This window comes from Cyrtonyx montezumae, unplaced genomic scaffold, assembly GCF_038088225.1.
Source record: "Cyrtonyx montezumae isolate F1298 unplaced genomic scaffold, pur_monq_1.0 scaffold_36, whole genome shotgun sequence".
NCBI classification, from domain to species: Eukaryota; Metazoa; Chordata; class Aves; order Galliformes; family Odontophoridae; genus Cyrtonyx; species Cyrtonyx montezumae.
Window position 1 is genome coordinate 12,255,870 of NW_027072041.1, and position 25,683 is coordinate 12,281,552.

Sequence of the window (25,683 nt, forward strand, 5' to 3'; positions counted from 1 at the left end):
TGGCAGGGAAAGCTCCAAGGCTGCGAGCAAGTTCCAGGGCACTGCCATTCATCCCCCTTGCTGTAGGCCTGCTCAGTGCAGATCTCTAGTGTGATAGAGCTGCACTGTGTCAGTGTCTGAGAGCAGCCCTTCCCAGCCTCCCTCCAGCCCTGCTGTGGGGAGATGACCACCTACCCATCCTATTCCAGCTCTTGCAACTTCTGAAACAGATGGTAGCAAAAATGTAATAATATAGATGTTACTTTTAAAGCCAGGGTTGTTCAGATAGAAAATTGTTCTGCAGATTATTTTTAGAGTTGAACTTCTTTCTTTCTTTATCTTCCTTCCCTTCCCCTTCCCCTTCCCCTTCCCCTTCCCCTTCCCCTTCCCCTTCCCCTTCCCCTTCCCTTCCTTCCTTTCCTCCCTCCCTCCCTTCCCTTTCCTTTCTTTCTTCTTTCCTTTCCTTTCCTTTCCTTTCCTTTCCTTTCCTTTCCTTTCCTTTCCTTTCCTTTCCTTTCCTTTCCTTTCCTTTCCTTTCCCTTTCCCTTTCCCTTTCCCTTTCCCTTTCCCTTTCCCTTTCCCTTTCCCTTTCCCTTTCCCTTTCCCTTTCCCTTTCCCTTTCCCTTTCCCTTTCCCTTTCCCTTTCCCTTTCCCTTTCCCTTTCCCTTTCCCTTTCCCTTTCCCTTTCCCTCTTTTCTTTTTTTGTCCTTCAATGTATGCTACATATCACTGCTTCCACTTCCAGAACTCAGCAATAGCGTGACATCTCTTAAAGCAATAGTTTACTCTCCTTCAGACTTGGCACTTAATGCATACTGTTTCTAGATTTATTATTTTCCTTCTAATGGGTCATGCCAAAGGATTTCTGGTTACTACCATAAGCTGTGGACGCAGGATGCTGAATGTAACTGTTGACATTTAGTCTGATGTGCTAAGATAGTGTTTAACTTTACCGAGATTCAGTGAGCTGTGTTTAATGAAGAAGAAGATCATACAAAGCTCCCGTTAATATACATGGTCATTGTTTTGTTAATGAGTTCAGAATTGTGAACACACTGTTTTTGAATTGTCTGAATGTTAGTGCATTTTAACAGGCAAGGTCAGGTGCAGGTAGCTTGGAAACCAGACTTTCATTGTATCAGCCAAAAAGGACAAATCAGGACTATGTGCTCTGCCTCTCCTTTCCTTTCCTGAACAGGAGACGTTCCTGTAATAAAGGAAAGATCATACACACACACATACTGAGCCACTCTTGTCAACTTTTTTCCAAAATATGAACCTCCTCATCTTTCAAATTGATGCAGGAATCCAAGCATTAAAAAAATGGCAATAGAGTATTTTTTATTGGTTATTTTGCTTGGTGATGTGCAGCACGGCTAACAAAAAAAGCTTGCTTGCTTGCTTTCTTTCTTTCTTTTTTTTTTTTTTTTTGTTAAGGCCCTGTGTCAATTTGTCATTCCAGTGACCAGGTTATGAAGGTGTTCACAGCAAACATTCGTATTTAACTGATGAGACAAGGCAGTCATTTTCCATCATATGGGGGGCCCTCAGTGAAGCAGAAGGCCCAGTAGGAGGAGGAGCTCCCAGGAGTGGGAACCTAGGGAGAGAGTGGAAAAAGCAATGGTGTGAGGGGAAGAATCTTCTCCATGAACACATTTTATAAAAATTTTCTTTTAGCAACATTCTTTTTTTAATCTCCCCTCGCATCCTTCACCAATGCTTCTGTTTTTTTGTGTTTCTTTTTCATCTCAGATATTTTATATGAAGGTCATACTTAAGTATCAATTTGTTTAGCAAAAAATAAAAAATAAAAAATACTCTACAGACATGGCTGGCACTGTTTCTTTGTGTTATATTCTCCATATTTCTTTTCTAAGAGTGTAGCAAATACAAGGCTATGCTAAACATGACAGGAAACCATTGAACTGCTTGTCTGGTGGATATGCTGTAAGTTATCTTGTTGAAGTTTTCATAGTTAGGTAGGAGAAGGTAAAAATCTTCTGAGGTCTGTGACAGAAAGGTTACAGAGAAATACAGTTATTTGCCACTACTGTAGATTCCTCCAAACTTAAAATCTCCAGTTAGAAAATAAAACGGTATTTTGTAATAAACTTGTGCTAAAGCTGCTATAGTGCAATTTGTTATTTTTTTTCCCCACCCTTGTTTCTGTTTTTGCTCTTTTGAAGTCCATTAGCTGCCCTTCAGGAATTATTCAGAATATGAGTACCAGTTTGCTCTCATTTTGCATAAGGTGTTACAGGGATATAAAACTTTTGTATCACACATATAATTAACAGTATCTTGAGATAGGTGGTCGTGTTTACTGTTTGAAGTTGCTTGAAGTTTTCCCAGTGATGAGTATTAAGATGTTCTGTCTTACAATGACACTCAAGCCATTAAAACAAACTTTTTTTTTCAGTAAAGGGCAGGCCTGGTCCATGTGAGTATATTTGCCTGAAATCTTCCTTCTCTTGGAGAAGAATATTTTCTATTATCAGGAAGGTCCACTGAGCCAAGTAACAGCGATTTGTCAAGACACAAGATCAAATTTTCAAAGGAAAAACCTGGAATGCAATCACAAGCTTTCATGAAGCATACACTGAGTATTGTGGTCCTTCTTTTAATGTGTTTTTCCTTTTGAAATCTGACACGGATAAACATTATTAAAGTATTGTTTTATGAGATTATGAGTATTACTTCGTTGCATGATGTGAAAATCGTGAGGTCAGATTCTGTTCTCATTAGGTTAACCAAGACTTTTACTTTATTGGGTTTCCACTTGCATACACCATTTTTAGATCAAGTTTCAGATATTTTGTTTCAGAGAGCAATGTGCTGGGGTAGAGCATTGATGACGTCCTTTCTTTATGAGGGAAAGGAGGATGTTTTATAGCAGTGATACATTCATTCAGTTTGAATTGCCATTGGTGGGATCTAGAATACATCGCTTTCTAGATTTTTTAGACTGAAGAAGCTATGGCTCTGTTATGTGTTGTTGTTTGGTTGGTTTTTTTTTCATTTCTGTCTTTAATTCCTGGCAAGGAAAGGATTTTTTCATTGGCTGTATTGGAAGGCTGGTGCCTGAAGTTGTAGTATACTGGTGTAAAGATTCAAGAGAATGAAAGAGAATTACAGACAGTTCTTTGTGATCTTAACTCTGGTTTTAGTATAACACCATTTTAAAGTAGTGTGGAAGTGCTGTTCTGGATTTGGTTTTCTTAAATGCCTGCACCCTTCCAGTTTATTCCAGCCTTCATAAACAGAACAATCGGCAGCAGTTCAACGTTACAACTTCTGCTTGCAAACTAGAGCAGTCATTTTATTCTGAGATTAAAAGTAAATCCTCCTATTTTCCCTCAAGTGGACCTTGCAGTAATAAGTTCAGGTTAGTTCTACCTTCTGCTGGGATTAGAAGTCCAGCATCATCCTGGTTACCAATAGCAAGCTCCAGTTTTTTCCCCAGTTGCTGTCTGTATCTGACCAAATTCCATTGCCCATATACTTTTCTCAGACCATGTATGACAAAGGAACCGTTTTTCTTACTAAATGTGAGGTGTTGTGAGGAACTACATAAATAAGGAGTTGAAAGTGAAAGACAACTATCTAGCAGTGGTCCCAGATGTGAGCACAGGGGGTCAGGGCTTATTTTTGTACCTCATCTTGGGCAATTCCATTTGTCTCATGGACTTAATATGCTGGACTAAAGCAGAATGGTTAGTGTTTCCCCCTGGCTGCTCTTGAATTTTAGAGGTGCAGTGAATAGGAAACAATACTCACCTGAATGTTAGAAAAGAGGCCTGCTTGCTGTGGTAACAGTTTTGTATAATGGGAGGGAAACATATATTGCTTAGGCATTATCCTAACACGGATTCCCTTGTCTCTGAGAGGTTTTTGCAGGATTATTGTTCATGACCAATTGGAAACCATCCCTTTTGAAAAATGTGGAAGTTGCACTTTTAAGGCCCTGTACCCTTATGTTCAGGTGAGTGGTAGTTAGGGACAGTTTCACAACTTTTGCTTGGTAATTCAAATTGAGATCTTTTAATTTATTCTTCATTTTCCAGAAGTAGTAATTCCAGCTGTAGATTTTGAACCCTGAAATTTAACATATTAGATACAGATGATTCATGTTAAGTTTGGGAGCTGCACATCTATACTGGAATATATCCTTTTTAATTAATGAGCACTATCAGTCTTAAGGTTTAACTCATATTTCCATGCTGTGGCCTTCTTCCCTTTTGTCCTTAGAACAAATGCATGTGGTGCTCTGACTCTTACTGGGATCTCAGTAGAGAGCAGCTGGTCTGAGCAATGTGATTTGCAGATGTCAAACCCAAGGGAGTGTGCCATGAAAGCACTCTGGGCACCACCTTGGTTTTCTTTGTCCACTCTATTTCCTTGGTTTATATTCTCACTTTAAACCTTTGATGAGTAGGTGAGCAGTCTTCAGCTCATTTTGTTTTCAGAGTAGTATCCGTGAATTGTCCATTAAATAACTGATCTTATAGGTCAGTACAGAAGTGCTTGAGACCTTTGGCATGATTGAAGTTGCTATTTAATTGTAGTGAAGGTGCTTAATAGCAGGTGAAGGTGGGAACTTGTGGAGACATGAATTTATATCCCAGTTTCAATGTGGTGTTGTGTTACTTCCTTCACGCATTTGTTTAGAATGTAAATGTATGAAATGGCATCAAGCTTTCTCTCTGGGCAAGAAAAATATGAGGAAAAGAGAAATGATTTCAGGAAAGATGATGAAAGGAAAAAGAAATGTTTCACTTTCTTATCTTAGATTATTTCAGGTTGTTTTCACATATCGACTGGATAATTCTTAAAAAATAAATCACATCCAATGTAATATTTAACCATTTTGTAAACTGATTTTGAGATGGAGTAATTTTTCTCCAAAAAACAGTGTTTTTATTTAGATGTGCACTTTTAACACAGCTTCACTTATAAGGGAAAGAAAATGTTGATTTTAACTTGGAGCAGAGTGGTAATATTTACTTTGTCCAAAGCAGCTTTAAAGTGAAGAAGGGTGCTCTATCTTTTGGATATTTAGTGTAACAGTTGTAATAATGTCTTTACATGGTGTTGTTTCTCACTGAAAAACTAAGCCATCAAATGAATCTCAGCTTGTTTATTTCACAGCTACTTTAATTTTACCTTTTTTTTCTCCCTCCCTTGTCTGGAAGTTTAAATAGACTTTTTCTTTCTAAATCTGCTTAAGCAATGCAAGACCTAAATCAATCCTAAGTGGCAACCACTTTGCACAGTGTTGTGTGTGGCTGTGTGTTAATTAGCTGAAATAGATTATCCCCTGGTGTGAGGTGTAGTGTTTGCGGTAACTTTTAGTGTGCATAGTTTGCAGTGGATTTCATGTTTATTTTCATGTACTGAGGCAAATTCTCAGTATGTCTTCAAATTATCTCCTTGGGGGTGTTTTTTTCCTGAGCTAATCCTGACAGACTCTTCCTGCCAGATATGCCCGTCATCAAGAAGAGGAGAACACTACACATGCAGGAAACTCGGTGCTTGGGGCTGTATGCAAATTTAATGCCCAGCTCATTTCTGTTTCTCTTACATGGATGACAGACATTTTAACAATAACTTTTGCATTTCCCCATGGAAATGCCATTGTATTACTGTATGTATATGAGTGCATACATGCATTTGCTTTGTGTATGTGTTTGAATAGGATATCAGGAACACCTATGCTTGTAAATATGTTTTATACCCTTTTTGTGTATTTACATACAGATAAAATGTGTATAAAAAAGCTTGTGTGAGGAATGCAGTCGTCAAACACCTCTTTATCAGGGATGTAGCTAGATCCCAGGGAGACTTATCAGATACTAAAAAATAGATAGGGTGGAAAATGTGATAAACAAGGAATTGACACTGAAAATAATTCTACAGCATTTGGGGTTTTGTGCCTTCATATGATAGCGAGAAGCAAGAGCATAAAAAATAAGCTTTGTTTTCTGATGTTTGAAGCAGGCATAGTCAGAGCAAATGATATTCCAACAATTGCGAATAGAGCTTTCTCCAGGTATGTCACAATCTTCATGGCTGAAATGAATTCTCACTGGTATTACAGTTCTTGGCACAGCTGAAGGTAGCTAAAGCGTTTCATATTATTATTTTTTTAATGCATTTTAAGGACAGTAACCAAAATGTAAGCAGTTAGACACCAAAATTTATAGATATATCTGTAGATACAGATATAAAAGCCAGTTTGGCTGGAAGGACACCCACAGTCCCTCTCCTCTTCCTATGTGTGTGCTTCCATCTGTGTGCAGGCATCTTTCTGAAATAAATAACAGGTGGAAAGGACTACATCCTTGTACCATACTGAAGGCGGGACACATTTCCTCCTTTGTATCTGTGGAACCAATATTCAATTTCATTGCTTTACATGTTTAAATTATGGTAGCAAAAAAAAATTCACTCTTCAAAACAATTTGAAAATAAAGATTCCAGAAACATGGAAAGAGATTTTTAAGCAATTTTAAGACACAGAATTCATACAGAAACTACTTTTTTTAATCATGTGTATTCACATTTCGATGAGTTTATTTTTCTCTGAAATTCCTGGTCTTCCTGTATGTCAAAGTTGTGTTTCTACACATTTTTCCTTCTTCCTCTCTTCTTGTCTTTGTTTGTCTTGGTTTGGGGGGTGAAAAAACTGCCTGCATTGTCATGTTACTTTTTACATAAATGTATTATTAGAAAACCTGTTCTGCTTTTCTTCTTCTGTTGAAAATGGCTGTTTTGTGGTGATGGTGTGCATAAGAGAAGAAAAACAAGAAAAACACCCACCTACAAAAGTATGCAAAAAAAATTGCCATCACAGCTAGAGAAAAACTCTGTAAAACTAATACTAATATATTCGAGTATAAAAATACTCTATAGAAGTAATTCAACCAATTGTCTTTCTTTTTATTCTTAAGAACAAAATTGTTATTCATGTGGCTAAAAGCTAAAGCTACGGGTAGATGTCGTTGCAAAATGTAGAAACTTGTTTACCTCCTTGACACAACCTGCCCTGAAGAAATATTAAAGAAAATTAAAGTATATGAGATACTAATTGAGATTCTTTCAACAAAACATACCACGCCCCATCAATTTTAATATTGTTTCACAAGTAATGAATACCATGTACTACTACTGAATAGCATGAAATAAAGTGACAGGGACGAAAGAAGTGATACAATTATCTGATGGGGTTTTGACACTGCCTTTATTTTTGTAACTGCATGAGTTGATTAGTGTTGAAACATAAGGAGTACATACAGCTTTTCAAAATGTCTGTTGATTTGGTATGTTTATACTTATTTGTGTTACTTCTTCTTTTCCTCATTATTCTGTCCTCCTTTGTTTCAGACTGCATTTATTCTGTGCCTTTATGTTTTATCATGCTGTATAACAATCTGTTACACTGCTAGTTCTCAAACTGTGATTCATAGTTGCTTCCCACAGCAAGTGCTTCCTGGTTAGAAATCCATATTAAAGAGTATATATTTAAACATTTGATGATAAGGATGTGTGTTAGCCTGGAAGAAGTTGTGATAACTTGGCCTGTCATTTCAGAAGCTTGAGAAACACTGCTCTAGGCAGTAAAGACTTGCTGAGGTATAGCTGTGTCTTGAGCGATGGAAAGATAAGGCGAGTAACTCACTCACGGCATGCTGTCTCATCATTACATGGCCTGATTCACAGACAGAATGAGATTGTGTCACTATAAAACAGAAATAAGCATTTTTGGGGGTCTCAGAGGACATGGCACTGACTCCTATCACTCATCTTGTGCAAATGCCTTCTTGCAGGTTAAGGATTTCCTATCATCTCTTACTGCTCTCTTACTGCTGTAGCAGGATTGTGTCTACAGACATAGCCTACCATCTTCTTTTTTTTTTTTTTTTTTTTTTTTTTTTTTGATCTGTGTTGAAATCAGAAAAGGTCAATGCATTGTGCCATTTTGTTTCCTGAAAGACGCTCTACTCATTAACCCAGTGGAGAAGCACTACTGGGAAAGTTCAGGTAGAAAATTAGTGTAGGCAAGCCTAGAAGGATACAGAAAATTCTGCAGTACTTTCACAAGATTTCAAGGATTTTATTTATTTATTTATTTTTTAATTAAAAGTATAGTTTTAAGAAAATCATGTTGGTTTTGGACCATTACACTTGAGCACACAGCAGTAGTTAAATATTCATCCAGATTTTCACAGAAGTTTGTGGCCTTTAGCATGAGAAAAACTTTTAATGTTCAGAGAAGATGGTAAAATAGTGATTGCCTGTCACTAGATTCAGAATTTCTACCTTCAGAATGCCTACCCACACTTGTATTGTCTTTTTCTTGATGTTTTCATATAAAATTCAAAAACTAACAACTATTTAACTGCGGGTGTAACATAAAAAAAAAAAAAAACCATTATTTTTTAAAATAAGCTTACATACTGAAATCAGAAGGGAGTGGGAGGAAAGGGTGCTGTAACAAAGAAAAAAGCATAAAACTTCGAGAAGGTAAAACAGCCTTACCCGTAAAATTGGAGGGCATGATAGAAGGATGCCTTGCATAGTCTGCAAGATTTTTTTCAAGTCGAAAGCATTGGTTTTCTAATTCCTTAATGTTCTCAACAGACATGGGAGGCAGGCCTTTAACTGGCTGACAGTGCTTTTTGCTGTTCATTTATTTGTGAATGTAATATGCCTATGTGAAAGCGAGGTGGCAGAGAAGAAACTTGTATAAAATGCATGTGGGTTGGTTCTTCTGAGTCCTAGAAAGTTGTGACATAAATTGTGGTGTGAGTAAAGCTGTTATAGATGATAGGTACACAGGGTAAAGATCAGCTTCTGCCAAAATAATGGAGACTACAGTAAATGTTTTGTAGTAATTGTGCATTTATTTTCAAAAAGTATATTGTTGATTTGTCAGTGCTTTGCATCTTAGATAACCATGTACAGTACAAGGACATGATTTCTAACAGAAGTGTTACCCTCTGTTCTGCCATTTGATCTGCCATGCATTTGGAAAAAATGGCAAAATAATGCTCAGAATGTCATCTCAACTTTCAGGAAACACCAGACAAATTACTAGTTTTTATTTTGCTTTGCATCATTTGAACAGATATCCAAGGCACTGCAGAGCATCCTGGCACTGCAAGAACATTTTTTAAAATTACTACAATAGTTTGAAGGTTGTTACCCTTTCAGGTGGTAGGCACCACTTTCACCTGGGCTGAAGAAGTACAAAGAAATAGAAACAGCTTTTCTATTGTATCTCATATTTTAACTAAGCAAAGATGTAAATGGTCAAATGAGGTACCAAGCAATAAAACATCATGCCAACAATTGAGATTTCTAGATGCTGAGTATAGCCCAAAGGGTGAGTGTAAAATGTGTAAAAATGGACTCAAAATATACATGGAGGAAAGATTAATGTGCTATGTGAGTATATAGTTTTATCTTTGTGGGCATACTTATAAAATTATGCATACCCATAATATTTACTCATCTTTTTATTTGGAACTCATTCATTTCTTTTTCTAATTGTAATATAATGTTTTTGGTGCCATGACAGTTAACTTCCAGCTATTGTGATTTCCACTTTGCTGGCATTTCAAAGAAATATGTCTTTACTAGTTAAATTCCACTAAGGGCTTTCAAAGACCCTCGAAGAAGCTGCATTCTTTTAAGATATGAGTAGGAACTGTAAGAAAGGACTCTAGACAGTTTGTTCTATTGTGGACGAACACTGCAACCGTGAAACTGTTAATGAGGAATACAGCTTTTGTGATTATCTTAGATCTCTGTAGAGACTTTTTCCAATAACTCAAATCCTGTTCAGGCTGTACACTCAAATTCCTTCTTTCTGCCTTGTATTTATAGTAGGTTATTTCAGTTGTGCTGACTGCAATTGAGATCTGTCTATAATCTCCTTGGCTGCATTTGTCTTTGTCGGTCTTCAAATTCTAGAGTAAGTTTTTCATTGGACTGAAGTAGTAATGTAGTTCATCTCTTTTTCTGAAGTAGAAAACTGTTATATTTATGACCATCTTAAAATATTTGCAATCATATTGAGGAGACATTTTTATATTTTTAAACTTTACAAGACTTCCTGAGAATGTGCCATGTTCAGTGTTTTGCACGTTGATTTCTGACAGTGCCCTGAGACGTAGTGGCCAGCCTTTGAAAGATGTATGCTGGGTGTCTAGTTAAGTGTGTCACCCTGCATACCATCCTCATCCATGCACTTCTTTTCTCTGCTAGCATCTCTCGTGCTCCATCCAGGTTCTCCTAAGCCTGAGTTGTGGATAGCTGCCTGCAGGAATTGAGAGCTGGACAATGCCATGTGTTTTCGTCTTCTTCTGGTAGCTTTCCCCAGGCATGGGAAAAAAAAATTGGAATCCTGATTCCTTCCAGCAGGGGTTAGGTTAATGTAGAAAATAAGGGGGTAAGATGTGAACTGTATAATTCAGAGCTGGTCTGATGAGAGTCTGCAATAGAAGTGTAGAGGGATCTACCTGCAGCATTAATTCTTCCTGGGAAATGCACAGTTGAATTCCTGAATCTTGCAAATAGCTATTCTAAGCATGTCTGAGAATTTCTGAGACACAGCATGTCTGTGTCCACTTTCATCTGTGACTGCAAAGATAGTGACCAAGTGCTGCTACTACAGAGTGCATTTGCTCAAGTAGTAAACAGTATGCGGCAGTTCTGAAGAATCCAGGTCTGTATGTTAACCATCAGCCTACTTCAGTGCAACATATCAGTTCCTCAGTACTCTACAGGATTACTAAAAATCCTAGCAGAAACCAGCATTCCTTTCCCTTGTGTCAGGAAAACTTTAGGTGGGAGATGGGTGCTCAGGAGCTGAGGAAAGAAGAATGATACCAAAGGGAAGGTGGCTTGTTCAAACCTCAAGCCTGCTGTCATGTACAGAAATGAAAATATGTAAAGGGTCAGTAATTACAGCATGCCTCATCTAAGAGAGTCACAAGTCAAACCTTAGCCTCAGACTTTCAAGATCATTATGTTGGCCTGCTAGCAATTCAGGAATGAGTAGGGAACTTGAAAAAGCTTGCGTAAGTCAATTAAACATTAGTGAATTTGTGTTTGAAAGCCAAAAATGCAGTCCTTTTACCCTAGAGACAATTTCTTGTTACATTTCAAAGATGCATATTAATTTACAAATGCATTATAGCTTTGTTTATAATAGGTTAGAGAAATATCCTTTAGAATGGAAACATTTAAGCAACTTATTTATTGGAGTTTTGGCAGAAAGATTCTGAGACTTATTAGAATGTTAAGATTTAGAAAACGTATATGTAGTCAGTCTGAAAGTAATGCCTCCTATTTATTTCCATGAAAACCACAACAGATACAAAGAGCACAAGATCACTACTTAATAGAGCAAATCCTCAGCTACAAAACACTTCTTTTTTTCAACGTAGTCACCACCATTAGATGTACATTTTCGCCAGCAACGATCAGAGTCCATATGCCACACTTGTAAAAATCTGCACTAGCAGAAGTGACCCACTGTTTCACAACTGTTACAGCAGCAGCATTGCTAATAAAATGTTGCCTATGCAGTCCATTTTTCATCAGACCAGACAGATGGAAATCAGAAGGCAGCAAATCTGGTCTATATGGTGGGTGAGGTATGACAGTCCAGCCAAGACTGGCAGTGTACTCCACAATCCTCAAACTGATATGGGCCCTGGCATTATCATGTTTCAGGAGAAATATCGTCTTCTCTGGTCTAACTCCAGTAGTTCAGTTTTATCAGCATCACGGTGTAGCGTAAGAATTGATGGTTTGTGCCAGTTCCAGTAAATCTGGAATGATTATCACTTTCTTATCCCAAAAGATGATGTACATGACTTCACCCACTGAGGGTAGTATCTCAGACATATTTTTGATGGGGAATTCAGATGTCATCTCTCCATGGAGTGCTGTTTTGACTCTGTCTCGTAGTGGTGACACCACATCTCATCAACAGTAATGATGCAGTCCAGGAAACTGTCACATTCAGCCTCACATTGGTTCAGTAGTTACTGACAAACTTGCATGTTATGTTCTTTCTATTCTCACGTGAATATTAATGGCACAAACTTTGAGATATTTCAGAATTGCCAGCATTGTTTCCAATGCATTAAAAATGATATTCTAATCCATACACAGTTCCATGGTCCTAATTTGCCTATTTGCATGGATGAGGTGATCAATCTTCATTTTGTGGTGTGAGAGTTCCACACAGGTATCCAGGATGTGGCTTGTCTTTCACATTGCTGTTGCCACTGCTAAAACACACTTGCTCCCGTCCACTGTTCGGCCTCTGTACATGATCAGCAAGCATCTCAGTGAACGTCAGCAACTGCCATTTTTTCAGCATGAAGGAATTCATTAACTCATCTGTGCTTCATGCACACTTCCACGACAGACACTTCCATGTCAGACTGCCCCTCTGCTGCCATCTGTTGCGCAGAAACAAAGTGTAATGGAATACTGGTGGGAAGGTTCAACATCCTCTACCATAGGTGTAGTTACCACAAGCTGCCTCTGACGTTGTGGGCCAGCACTGTAAAATAGGATTGCATGTATTGAAATGAGGATCTGTAAGATGTAGTATTCTTCACTGCTAAGTGTTATTGATGATGATAATGGCTCAGTAATTGTTTTTTCTGAGTGGTATAACATTTCTGTGTCAAAGTATGGCTAAACATGTGTCAGCAGTGGATGTCTGAATAGATGAAGGTAATCATGCTAAAACAGTGATCTACTGAAAAGTGAGGAAAATTGTAAGAAACATCATCTTTTTGGAGTGCACAACCACAATTCCTACAAACTCCTGCAGCATGGAGAGAGGTAGTTGTAAAAAGAGGGACAGCATTTTCTTGCTGGATAAGGTATAAAAACAGTAGGAAAATTTCCAGGGCATGCCTCTATGTGCTAAATATGATTTAATGTAGTTTGTAGAAATACAAACATAATTAAATTTGTTATACATAAACAATTGGAAGGGCATGTTTTGTTTCCATAATAGCATGAAAATATATTTTTCCCTGAAGAAGCATTACTTCAACAAAAGCAGCAGGAAATAGTCTTCCATCATAAGAAAGGAAAATCTTGTTTTGTTGAATTTGTTCCTTTTGAGAAATTGCATTGTAAGTCATAGATTAAAAATTTGTTTTATCAATAGAGCTAACAATATTGAACCTCAAGAAGCAGATGACAAAATCTCAAACAGTGTTTGTAGACTAGTCTCTATAATTGCGAGATACACTCTAGAGTATGCTTTTTCTTTTTGTATTTGGGTTGTCCACTACCTGGTTTATTGGTGTCCACAAACCTTGTTGTTACTGCTTTGAACATCTGAATATTGTCCGCCTTGGTTTTTTTTTCATTCAGTCTTACCATTTCTTGGTCTCCAGAATCTTATATTTTACCTGTTTGTAGCCAGAATTTGAGGGATTTTTTGTTTCATAATTTCTTAACAAAATGAAGTTTTAAAAACAAGTTAACCTTTGTCATTCTTTTGCTTCAAGTAGCATCTCTAGTTTCTTAAAGAAACATTCTCCTCTGTTGCTTTCTCCATAGCAGAGTAAAATATAAAGTTTTATACTTGGCCTCAGTTATGTGGGCTGTTCAGTGGGTATTGAGAGAAAGTTTTCACACAAGTGAAAGTTCACTGATCGTCACTGAGTATTACCACCATATTTCTCAATGAAGAACCTGACTTAATTTCTTGTACATCTCCCAGGAGTTCAAGATGATAGCTACCCTTGCAGGAAATGCTGTATTAACCTGTTGCCAGTCTGAGATGTTCATCAAAGTCAGGAAGAAATAAAGTCATCCAATTAATGATTGATATCTTAGTAGTCTTACTTTAAGTAATTCGATATCTTAGAAACCTTACTAAGTAATTTTTATTTATACTAGTTGTGACTGTTTCTACCAAATTGAAATTGTTATAGCCATCTTTCCACTCCTGTGTGTTCTCTTTGTTAGAAGGAACCCCAATATGCAAAGATACAAGGTTTCAGTAATTCTATTCTAAACACTGTGTCGTTCATCTCACTGAAATATTTTGTGATCATGCTGTTCATGCTAATAGCAGCTATCATTCTTTTACTTACTGTGTATTTTTTTCTCTTACAACTAGAAGGGCATGAACATACTTCTTTGCAATCTACTGTAGTTTTCTGAATACTGCCAGCTAAGAATGAATTGAGGTTTATTTTGCATTTCACTTAAAGAAAGCGTTGAAGAATGTGGAACATAGATATCCTACCAGGAAACTAAAAATATTCGTTTCTCTCAGTGGCCTTGGCCAAGGGACGATCATTTTACTACAGAATTCAGGTTGTTCAAACACATGGAGCTCACTGGCTCTCCTGTCTAAACAAGTACTCTCTGCTGACTTCTCATTTCTGCAATCTACAGTCTTATTCTGCACAGGAAAGTTTAGAGGCTTGGAAAACACTGAAGGAAAATATGCACCTAGAATCACTTCAGGCTATCTCTAGCATCTAAATAAGTTCATGCAGATCATTTGGGATGGAGGGAGGTAATAGATGAAGTCTTTGGGGAAAGAATGAAACACTGTAAAGAAATGAGAAGTCAGAGTTATCAACATTGGATAAATATTAGAGTTGCAAATAGAAACAGATACACTTAGCTAGAGATGCTAAACATTACTGCAGGTTTTTTCAGAACTGAAGCAGAAGGAAAGTCTAGCAATCACTGAAGGAGAAAATTAGAAAATTACAAGACAGACTGAGAAATGAAGTTGTGGGAAGTGGAAAGGTAGCTGAAATCTATTATTATTCATTAACATGTATTTATGATGAAGTAAGTTAATAGGTAGAAAGACATTTTCTGACACTGTAAATGTCTTGTAATTTAAGCCATAGTTTGCATAAAGAAAGATGGACAGTGAAAGACAAATCTTTAGCATTTCAAAGAATCATAGTGAGTCTATGGAGTCAAACCTAGGGAACAGAATCTATGAAATAGTGATTATATGGCATAAAATCACTGTAGAGACCCACAAGGGTCAGCTAGTCCAACTTCTGGCTCCACACAGCACCACCCAAACCCAAACCCTGTGTTTTGGAGTGGTGTCCAAGTACTCCTGGAACTCTGGCACGATGATTGTGCCCACTGCCCTGTGTAGAACGTTCCATGCCCACCACGCAGAGCCTTTCCCTCATCCCCATCTGCCCCTCCTGACACAGCTCCATGCCATTCCCTCTGCTCCCTGTGAGGAGCTGTGCTGTTATGAGGGCAGCTCTCAGCTGCTTTGCTCTAAGCTGAGCACACCCAGGCACTACAGCCCCTTCCTCATACATCTTGCCCTTCAGACCCTTCATCATATTTTTTGCCCTTTTAATGTTTATTTATCTTTTACAGTTACACTCTACCAGTACTTGAAATACCATAGAACAACAAAATGAAACGTTATCAATCTCAAATGTGAACATCAACCTGGAATGCTGACTAAAATTGATAGATTGATTAATTAATTACATGTTAAAGCCAACGTTAGACCAAATTACTTGCTATCTGATGATGGTTGATGGCAAATGGCACCTTTCAAAATATACCAAAATATGTAAAATTCCAATATATTTACAATATATTTACAATATATTATCGATTCCAAGGAGATCTGTAGAGAAATATGAACTTATCTGCATGTACTACTGTTGTAATGAATGGATGGCTTTATAATTTTGAAAAGCATAGAATCTGTCTTTTGGTAATTCTTCTCTCTTCCTTTTCCATGATAACTCAACCTTTCCATCAGTTTTTAAGAACAGAAAGAAAAAAAGAATCAAACACTACTCTGAGCAAAGGGACAGATTCAGGAAGAGCAATCTGTGTGTGACCAGCTGACATCTCCAGGACATCAGAGAAACCAGCGTGTTGATTCATCTATTACCAAATAAATATGGAAACTAGTACAGGATTTAGGCTTGACAAAATGTTTAAGCCAAAGCATCTCCATTATAATTGGGGCAGTACATTTTTTGTGAACTGAGAACAGCTCGTGGAAGTGTCTCTGCTTCTTTATGGAATGCACTATTTCTGTTAGTTCCAAACATGAGTATGGTTATCAAAATGTAAATCAGCGTTTTTTGCCTTTTCTTACAGAAAATCACACTATACTTCTTAACCCAGTGACTTCAGACACTTTTTTTTTTTTTTTTTTGTGGAACCAAATTATGTTGCTGTCCCTTTCATTTTTGACAGACAGCTGGCTAACTATAGGTTTTCCTAGAGCCTAAAGGCTGGCTTCCTAATTTATTTTGTTGATATTATTTAAGAATACCTGGTGGAGACGAATTGTTTAGTTTTTCTCTGGTGCCAGTAGAGATTAGTGCAGTTTGGTCATTTCTGAAGTCTAAGTAGCTCACATTTAGTTGGCAATTTTAAACTTCATGACCTTCTTTTCTTTGGAAAAAAAAATAAATAAATCTGAGTCTTTCTTTTTCAGCACTTGGGAAATTATGACTGTTTATGTTCTATTACACTGTCATAGTGCTTCTCTTAAAATCCTGAATAATTTTCTTTTACCTGCAATTACTTTAAAAGTAGTTGTAATTGTTGAGTATGATCCATATTGTGATTTTACATTTCTCATAAAGTCAGCACTTTGGATTTTGCTTCTGAAGTGACACATGCATTTACACTTTCAACCATCCTATCCCCCTACCAGCCCAATTGTAATAGAGCAGAAATCTGTGGGGTTTCAAATTCTTGTGTAAAAGGAACATGAATTGTGGCATAAATTCAAGTGCTCAAAAAAAAAATCTAATATTATGAAATGTTCTTTTTAGAAACGTCTTTCATAGTATGCCACTTGCTGTCTTCATCTCTATAGTGTAAGCAGCTTCTAAGGAATTTTTAAGCTAGGAAACAATGGGAAGAGGACTACAAGTGTCCTTTCTAAAAGTCCATAGTAAAATCAGAAACTGAGTTATAAAGTGGCTTGAGCCTTACAACTAGTTAACAGCACACTCATCAGAACTGTGATAGGAAGTATGGGTCACTGTAAGAGTTCTATTTGAAAGTAAAATCAGCCTGAGGACAGGTATTAAAGCACTTTTCAACTTAGAAAATAATTAGTGTGTGGAACTGAGTTGATGGTAATGTTGCTAAATCAAAGCCGTGGGTCATTAAGTGAACAATTAAGTATTGTTCAAAAAATTTGGTATCAGAATGGGACCAATGAACCTAATAGCCATTCCTAGACGTTCCTTTGATCTGATGTGTCCTAGCAGGGAGATTGTTACTTGATATCAGGTATTATTGCTCATAGAGAAAATAGTATCAAGTTTCTCTGAGTTTGTCTGCATCTTAAAAGTCAGAGAGCAAATCTGTGTTGAACTGCTGTTAACAACAGCAGTAGGCAGTTTGGTATTGCAATGGTCTAAATGAACCACATTACCCTTTCCTAATTTTAACCTGAGCACTAACTTTGCAGCTTAGAAACTGGTAAGTAAAGAAGAAATGACCCAAGAGATTCCACGTTCTGTAAATATTTACGGGGGTTTTTTTTGCCTTTTTTATTTCCACCAACTTTTACTATATGAAGGTGTTAACGGTGACATGAATTTTACATTACTAATTCATGTGCTGTTTAAAATAGTGCTGTATTCATGCTCTGGGCTTCACTTTCTTGAAATTGTCAGCATTCTCAGAGCAAAGCCTTAGCACTTTCATCTATGGCTTTTGGAAAATGATATGAAATGTCAGTTACAACTTGTAAGGAAAAAAAAGTTAAATGAAAAATTTTAAGCTTCTAACTAGATGGTTTTATTGGTTCTGACAAGCTTGTAAAGATTCAGGTAGCTTACACTGTAGTGTCATTGGATGATAGTATCCAATGATAGCATTGGAATTATCCATTTTCCATTTTTTCTATGTGAATTAAATAGACCTGATGTGACTAAATTCTAAATCACGATGTTTAATTCCAGCAGAGAGAAGGGAGATGCAGGAAATCATGCACGTTTTTTTCCTAGTTAAAGATCTTAGAGTCATTTAAGTTGAAAGATACCAGTAAAGATTACCAAGTTCAACCCCCCTACAATGAACAGGGACATTTACATCTCAGTCAGGTTGCTCAGAGTCCCATCCAGCTTGACCCTGAGTGTCTCCAGGGACAGGGCATCCATCAGCTCTCTGGGCAACATGCACCAGTGCTTCACTACCATTACTGCAAAAAACTTTTTCATTATATCTAACCTAAATCTCCATTCTTTTAGTTTAAAAGCATTCCCCCTTGTTCTATCAGTTACCTTGCTTAAGAATCTGCCCCCTTCTTTCTTACAGATCTCCTTTAGGCACTGAAAGGCCACTCTCAGGTCTCCTGGAGCCTTCTCTTCTCCAGGCTGAACAGCCCCAGCTCTCAGACTGTCCTTGTAGGAGAGCTGTTCCATCCCTTGTGTCATTTTGGTGGCACTCCTCTGGATGCACTACAGCAGGTCCATGTCTCTCCTGTACTAAGGACTCCACATCTGGACACAGTGCTTTGGCTGAGGTCTCACCAGTGCAGAGTAGAGGGACAAGATGTTTTCCCTTGACCTGCTGGCCTTTCATCATGCAGCCTGGGACACAAATGGCTTTTTTGGGCTGGCTCTTGTCCAGCAGTACTCCCAAACCCGTTTCAACAGGACTGTGCTCTTGTGCACTAAGGAAAACTTCCTCAAAGATCTGCCTGATCTGTTCCCTTGTGCCTGGGGACAGATTATGAAGGGGTTTTGTTGACTAACTCCCTGGAAAACTGGAATTTGACTTTCCTGAAGTTCTTCATCCTAATTTTACTCTTCATCTGTCTCATCAAAAGTTCTTATGGGTTCAATAATGAGAATTGCTCACAATTTCTCTGACTACCAAGGCCTCTGCCATTACAAAAGGAGAACCACTACTAATTGAAGGTATTGGATTGGCACTTGTTAAGATAATATAGCCATAAACTATAGGTATTTTTTTTTAATGTCTCATATTATTTACCTTTTCGAATGTGACTTTTGCCTTTCGAAAGAACTTGAGTAACGTGTGTTTTAGACACAAATCTTTCAAAGCCTACCTTTACCTGGCACTCACATAGCTGGAAGTGATATTTCAAGAAAGTTGAAAAAAATAATATTCTGGAAGATGCCTTCTAAAGTGTTCAAGCCATATTTCTTCCATGCTTACCTGATTTCAAGTTCACTATGGTGTAAGTGAACTTCGATGTTCATCTACATCAATACTAGTAAATTTAGGATGTGAAATAGCTGAGTTTATTTAAGTAGAAGTGTCATACAAGATGAGATGCCATCATCGTTAGAGATGACAGACTAATTTTTTTACTAGAAAATGCTGCTGACTCTCACAGTTAGAGTAAGAAATATTTTAAAGGGTTTTTATTGTTGTTGTTGTTTTGCTTTTTTTTTTAGTGTAAATATCATGCAGGATTTTACTGGAGCCTTAAAACCTGTGTTATTTAATGGAAAGTCTGTATCATGCAGATATGGGGGTTATCTTTCATTCTTCCCAGTCTTCTGAGAATACATCCAAGGGACGAAGCCTCAGGAAATACAACTGTCCTTTTAAGCTTTAAGGGCAAATGGATGATCTTACGATTAGAGCACACTGGAGTTGTAGGCACAAACTCTGTTTGTGATTGTGCCAAAATTCCATACAGACAACTTTTGAATTTCCAGGATAATCATGAGTTCGGTGAAGCAGATAGTCCATGGATATAGATAATACCTAAATGAGGCTATGAGAATCCTCTTTAAAATTGAACGAAGAAAGCTCTAACTAGAAGAGGGTGCTGTGGTCTGCGTGATATGCACTGTGTGACATGACCATGATGACAACAGCCATATCTCACTCCACTGCTGAACACCTTACTTACAGAGCCCTTGACTCTGGGTGCCGTGAAGGCAAATTTTGATGGTTCCAGTGTCAGCTTGGGACACAGTAGGTGATTCATCTTCTTAGCCTTCCAGTTCTCAGTCATGGCAGTGACATGCCCTCAAAGCACAAAGGCTGGCATGCTGTTGAGCTGCCTTTACTTCTTTGCCACAAGGTAATCCAGATATCAAGGTTGCTGTAAGGCTGCAGGTTCTGGAAAGCTTCCAGCTTGTCAGCTGGAAGCATCTTACGCTCAGTTATGTGATTTTCATCGAAGCCAGACTTTTCTGTGAAGAGAGAGTCTCCTAATTTTTGTCAGAAAGTTCTCAATCAGCTGTGCTTGCAGCCCTTCTCCAGCTGTGTGCTACTCCCTGCTGCACCTGAAGGTGTGTGCATCTCTCTTGTCTGGGATGCTCCTTTTTTGTATGCTATTTTCTGCTGGTAGTTAAAAGGAAGTTAAAAAGAGCCAAGAAAGACAAGGGTTAATGCTGGGAAGTCTGCGGGTGCAAACAGGGTTCTGTTAAAAATGAAATGAAATTGGGTGGAGGTAGATAAAAAGAAATCTGAAATGATTGTTCTGTAGAATATGGCCTTTCCACGTAGGCAGAATTTTTTCTCTTCACTTCTGTCTGAAGAGAGAGTCAAATAGAGGATCTCATCTCTTAATTAGAAAGAAAAATACTCATCAAACACATCTCATCACTGGAAAGCTAATGATCCACAGCTGCTAGTATGAAAGGGCAGGCTTTTTTTCTGAACAGTAGGAAGTGTTAATCACTTTGGATGAGATTTCTTTTTAAAATATACCGTAGTTTGCAAAAGAATAGGATATTCAATATTCTAACTTAAATTATTTTTTGAAGTGTTGTACACCAGGGATAGTGTCATGTGTCTCCCTGAATGATCATTTAACGCATGTGTCTCTTGCTAAGATTATCAACTCATGTGATGCTGTAAATGGCCAGTTCATGCCTGTGACTATGAAAATCTTGATCTCACAGAGGAAAAGAAAAAAGTCTTCCCTTATAGTCTTCTATGTAGGAGATAGCAGCTATATTAAACCGTAACCTTTGAGACTCCTACTCCTCCCTTAAAATAGTTGGGTTGTTTCAGTAACGATAAGAATCCTTTTTTAAGCAAAGTTAGAGCCATTATTTCTTTGGAAGAGAGTGAAACAGATAGAATCCATGTTTCAGTGGATTTTTTTAGAGGCATGGACAAATCCTAGACCATCCCTTTTATACCTGTTCTTAGTTTTTCCTGGATTATATTTATTTTTCTTGCCTGTATATCTTTATTGGGTAGATATGTAGATTTTCCTTGCCTTCACAGATGAAGTGAAATTAAGGAAATAGTTTCATACATACTGCTTCTTCCCCATAAGCATTAGTGCTTTATGTGTAATGGCTGAGCCCATGGATTTTCTTGCTCTGCTGCGCTAGATTTTGGGATTGTTCGTGTTCACTGAAAAGTTTTATTTACTTCTGGGAATCTTCCTGTTCTCTCCCTTGTGTATTTCTGTGAATCCCTTTCTTCTTGGCTATTTCACTTGCAGTGCCATCACTGTGTTAGCCTCATGCAGCATATCTCATTTGTGTTGCAAATATAGAGTCCCTGTTTTCCTGGTGCCTGGCTGAGACAGGTGCCTAGAAAGAGGAACTGATTAAAATTCATCCATGCTAAGTGGAAATGAGGCTGGGAGGTCAGCAAAATCATCTGAAGGAAATGGCACGAATAATATTCACGTTATGGAAAGATATATCCATACAAGTCATAAAAAGGTAGTATAATATCTTGCTAGTCTACAGATTACAGTATTTAAAGGAATTAATGGCCTTAAGGATCACTTAACATGTAGAAATCTCAGGTGAGAAGTATTTGAATGGCAACTCATTGATGTTCTGAAGTACAAGCTATATGATGACCATGTTTTACAGTCTCCAGTCAGGTCAGTATCTCCTGAGACCATCTTTGTTGCTGATTTTATTTCTCTGGAGCCTGAGATATTACTTGAAGATTTTCTTTCCTTCTTTTTTTAACCAAAGTAGGATGGAAACATAAGGAGGACTCCATGCATTGCCGTTGCTCAACTGTTAATCTCTGGGGCCCTCTTTAATGGTAGCTGGATACTGTTTGCTAACTTCCAAAGCTCCCTTCAGCATGTATCTATTGACTCAGGGCATTTCTGGGGTTAATGGGTGCAAGGATTTTTTGCTTTGCTTTTGAGATGTGAATTCTGGTTCAAATTGGCTATATCAAATTTATAGCATCAAGTCCCTGCAGATCTTGCTCTCAAAAGAGTAGTTAGGAAGCTAATGGAAGAACTTTCAAAATCTGTGAGTTGCTGTTTGCTTCTTATTCATTACCATTCCTAACAGATTTCCTTTTAAACTAAACAACCTAAAAAAGGTGGTTTTCTTTCAAATGAAATATTAACTGCTAGAAGTGCCAGTATCGTCTTACATATGTCGCACACAGGGCTTTTTCAGTTCTTACAGTATTGATTGTGTTTGTCTTGCAGTCTCACAGGACTTCTGTAGGCATAGCATTCAGTGATAGAAAGTTGGGGAGTAAGGTAGGTTAGATGATTTGGAGACAAGAAATTACTTAAAATGCAGATTTTTATTTTTATTTGTTTTATCTTTATGTGGAAATAATCTTCTTTGGTAAGAAGATTTTGTTTTAACTCAGAACACAAATCTAACAGAAGGCTGTTAAAACAGGAGTACATACTAAAATACTTACGTTCCTCTTATTTAAATGCATATACATCCTTAAGAATGATTTGGCAAAACGAGCCACACTGCTTTATGTTTGCAATGCTGTGACACAACACCTTTGTTCATTTTAGTTGATAGTAGAAATACAAATATTCCAAAGCTTAACTTGTTGGATGACAATGACTTAGCAAGATTTCTGAAACTTAAGTGTATATCCAGCTACAGTAAGCAACATGATTTTCTATAATATTTTCATTTTTTGTTTTGGTCATGTGTTGAGAAAACAACCCCGTTATGGAAATAGCTGTATAAAATTAAAAGAGGGTTTGGTTAAAGGAGAATGAGATGTAGAATTGTTTTTAGATTCACCCCATCTAATCCAGATATTCTTAATTCTTCCTTGCAAAACTGATAATTTCATTTGAGAACCAAGAAGGAACAGTGTCTATATGTATAGGGGACAGCTACAGCTTCTAACAAATGTTTAGAGCTTCCAGGCTTCAAAAAATTCAGCTCCATATTGCTTGACAGGTCTGACAGACCTGGGGCTAAAGCTCACCTTATGAAGCATGTCACAGCCCTACAACAGAGCTGCAGTGCTGGAAGTTGTGCAGTGGAGATGGGTCCTGCTGGAGCACAGTCTCCATGCTCAGACCTACAGCATGCTTGTCATGATTCACATCTCTGGGAGATGTTGCCATGTTCACCATGCTGAACAGAAAACAGGATGTTTTAAGGAATCAGTTCAAATTCAGCAAGTAAACGTTGGAGGAGTGGACATAGATGGTTTCCCAGCATGTCCTTCTGTCTCTTTTTCTGTGATACCGAGATCACTACTTTTTCACACTGTTTTCGTTAAAATACTTGAACAACATTTCTGTGTTACTGTGATTTTTCAGTGTGGATTTTCTATGCAAAAGAATTTTTCAGATTTGTTTATTCCTGTTTGCGTGGCATTACTACAAAGTTGACAAGTTCTGTCTTTTGAACAGCAAATTATCTTTAATTGTAGAAATAACCAACCTTTTCTTTATTACATCGTGATCTTATTTTTGTGCCATTTTGCTTTATCTTGTCCACATGAGCATTTTTAATGAGAAACCAATTAACATTCCCTCTGGCTACACTATATCAACTTTCCTTCACAAAAACTAAACTACAAAGCTGTGAAATAATTAGCAGTTGTTTTTCCACAGGTAAGTGGCTACTCAGCAAAGTGGTAAAACAATTTACCTGCCTAAATAGATGTGATTTAGAATCATTACTTTAGAATCATTTTAATTTGTTGGTCTTGGTTTTAACCGTGCTCAAGAACGTAATGTAATGATGAGCTGAATCACCTTTTTCACTGCTCTGTCTTCCAGCTTTTCCTTTTTGTGGTCTGGAACTTTGAGCTCTATATGATACCACTGGCTTTGTTGTTGCTGTTGGCGTGGAACTACTTCTTGATCATATCAGGGAAAGATAACAGGCAACATGATACAGTAAGTCTTCTCTACTTTAAGCACGTATATGTACTTTTCTTTTAAAAATGGATAGAACTTTGTGACTATTTTAAAATATGACACTTTTTCAAAAATGTTTCAGTTTGGAATACTCAGTGGACAGTTTCCCCACTTGGCAATTTAATTCTTCTCCAGCTGTCCAATGAACATGCCCATTTTTGCTGAAAATATATTCATGAGATATAGAACATATATTATCCTCAGAATAGGGTTTGTGTGGGAGCAGAGATGAGAGGCTTATAGGTCATGAGAAGCCAAATTCTTTGAAAATGATTGTGTGAGACTATGCCCTTATGTTGCATTTTTTCTTTCACATACTGAAGTTAAAGGTTAAAATGATTACAAATTGTTAACAGTTTCAGAATGTATCACATTTTATTGGATTTCACAGATTATCTTTAGTATGTTACCATTCATCGAGCTTAATATAAGCCTTTTCTAATTCATCAATGTCATTATTTAATTAAATGCATGTATCTGAGATATAGAGTTGCAAACATTTACTAATAACTGACATTTATTAACAACAAAAAAAGCATGGTTCACATTTTCAGGGGTACTGAAAGTTCAGAAGTTGAAGTTGTACTCTGTACTATGCAAATTCTCTGGTATCCAGGAAGCTTAAGAATTTGCTCAGCCTTATAAATTTGATGTTTGTTTCAGTACTCATTCTCCAAAAGCAGTCTGCTGTCTAGGACAGTGTGAACTGGATGGAAAACTACATGGATTCAAAGAAGAAAAAAAGGAGAGGAGTGTAATTGGTCTCAGAGGATTGGGTTTAATGGGTCACACTCTATCTGGAGGTTGGTAACAAGTGGAGTATCACAGCATACAAGAGCGTGTCCCATTTAATGTCTTCATCAGTAATCTGTAGGAAGTGACAGGCAGCACTCCCATCACCCGGACAGTGGGACCAGTTGTTACAGTGGATGTGTCAGGTAGACCTAGGCTGGCTGTCAGAACAAGCCAATAGGAACCTCATGAAATTCAAGAAGGAAAAATGTCAAGTCTTTCTCTTGGGGTGGAGTAATACCATGCAAAAGTACAGGCTGAGGATTGATTGCTGGAGGAGCAGTTCTCCTCAACTGGATCTGGATATCTTGGTAGACAGCAAGTTAAACATGCATCAGCAGCAAGAATCAGCACGACCATAATGGATTATGTTGACAAAAGCAGAGCCAGTGATTTAAGGGAAGCAATTGTCCTCCTCAGTATTTGTGAGACTGCATCTGGAATTCTACTCAGTTTTGGACAACCCAGTTCAATAATGAAGTTGATTAACTGGAGTGAGTTCAGTGGAGGACCAACTAGGTGGTGAGGGACTTGAGAACTCACCCCATAAGGAGGGACTGAGGGAAGTGGGCTCAAAATAGTCTGAAGAGGCTGCAGGTGACCCAAACAGCTGCCTTCTGCTACCTTCAAGGGATTTATTGTGAAGGTGAAGCTAGATTTTCCACAAACTCCCTCCCACTGGTGGTGGGAGAGCAAAAGGGATACAATGAAACACAAGAGGTTCAGGCTGGATAATCTTTTTTGTTGTGAGTGCAGTTTGGCAGTGAAAT

The 25,683-nt window shown here is 37.6% G+C and overlaps 1 protein-coding gene across 1 annotated transcript in view; it reads left to right on the forward strand.

The window, feature by feature from the left end:
- The window catches only part of MCTP1 (multiple C2 and transmembrane domain containing 1), a 193,727-nt gene that overhangs the window by 120,383 nt on the left and 47,661 nt on the right, over positions 1-25,683 (forward strand). Inside the window, exon 17 of the mRNA XM_065745475.1 lies at positions 23,981-24,100. Coding sequence (XP_065601547.1) covers positions 23,981-24,100 — 120 coding nt within the window. The remainder of the gene's footprint in view (positions 1-23,980; positions 24,101-25,683) is intronic.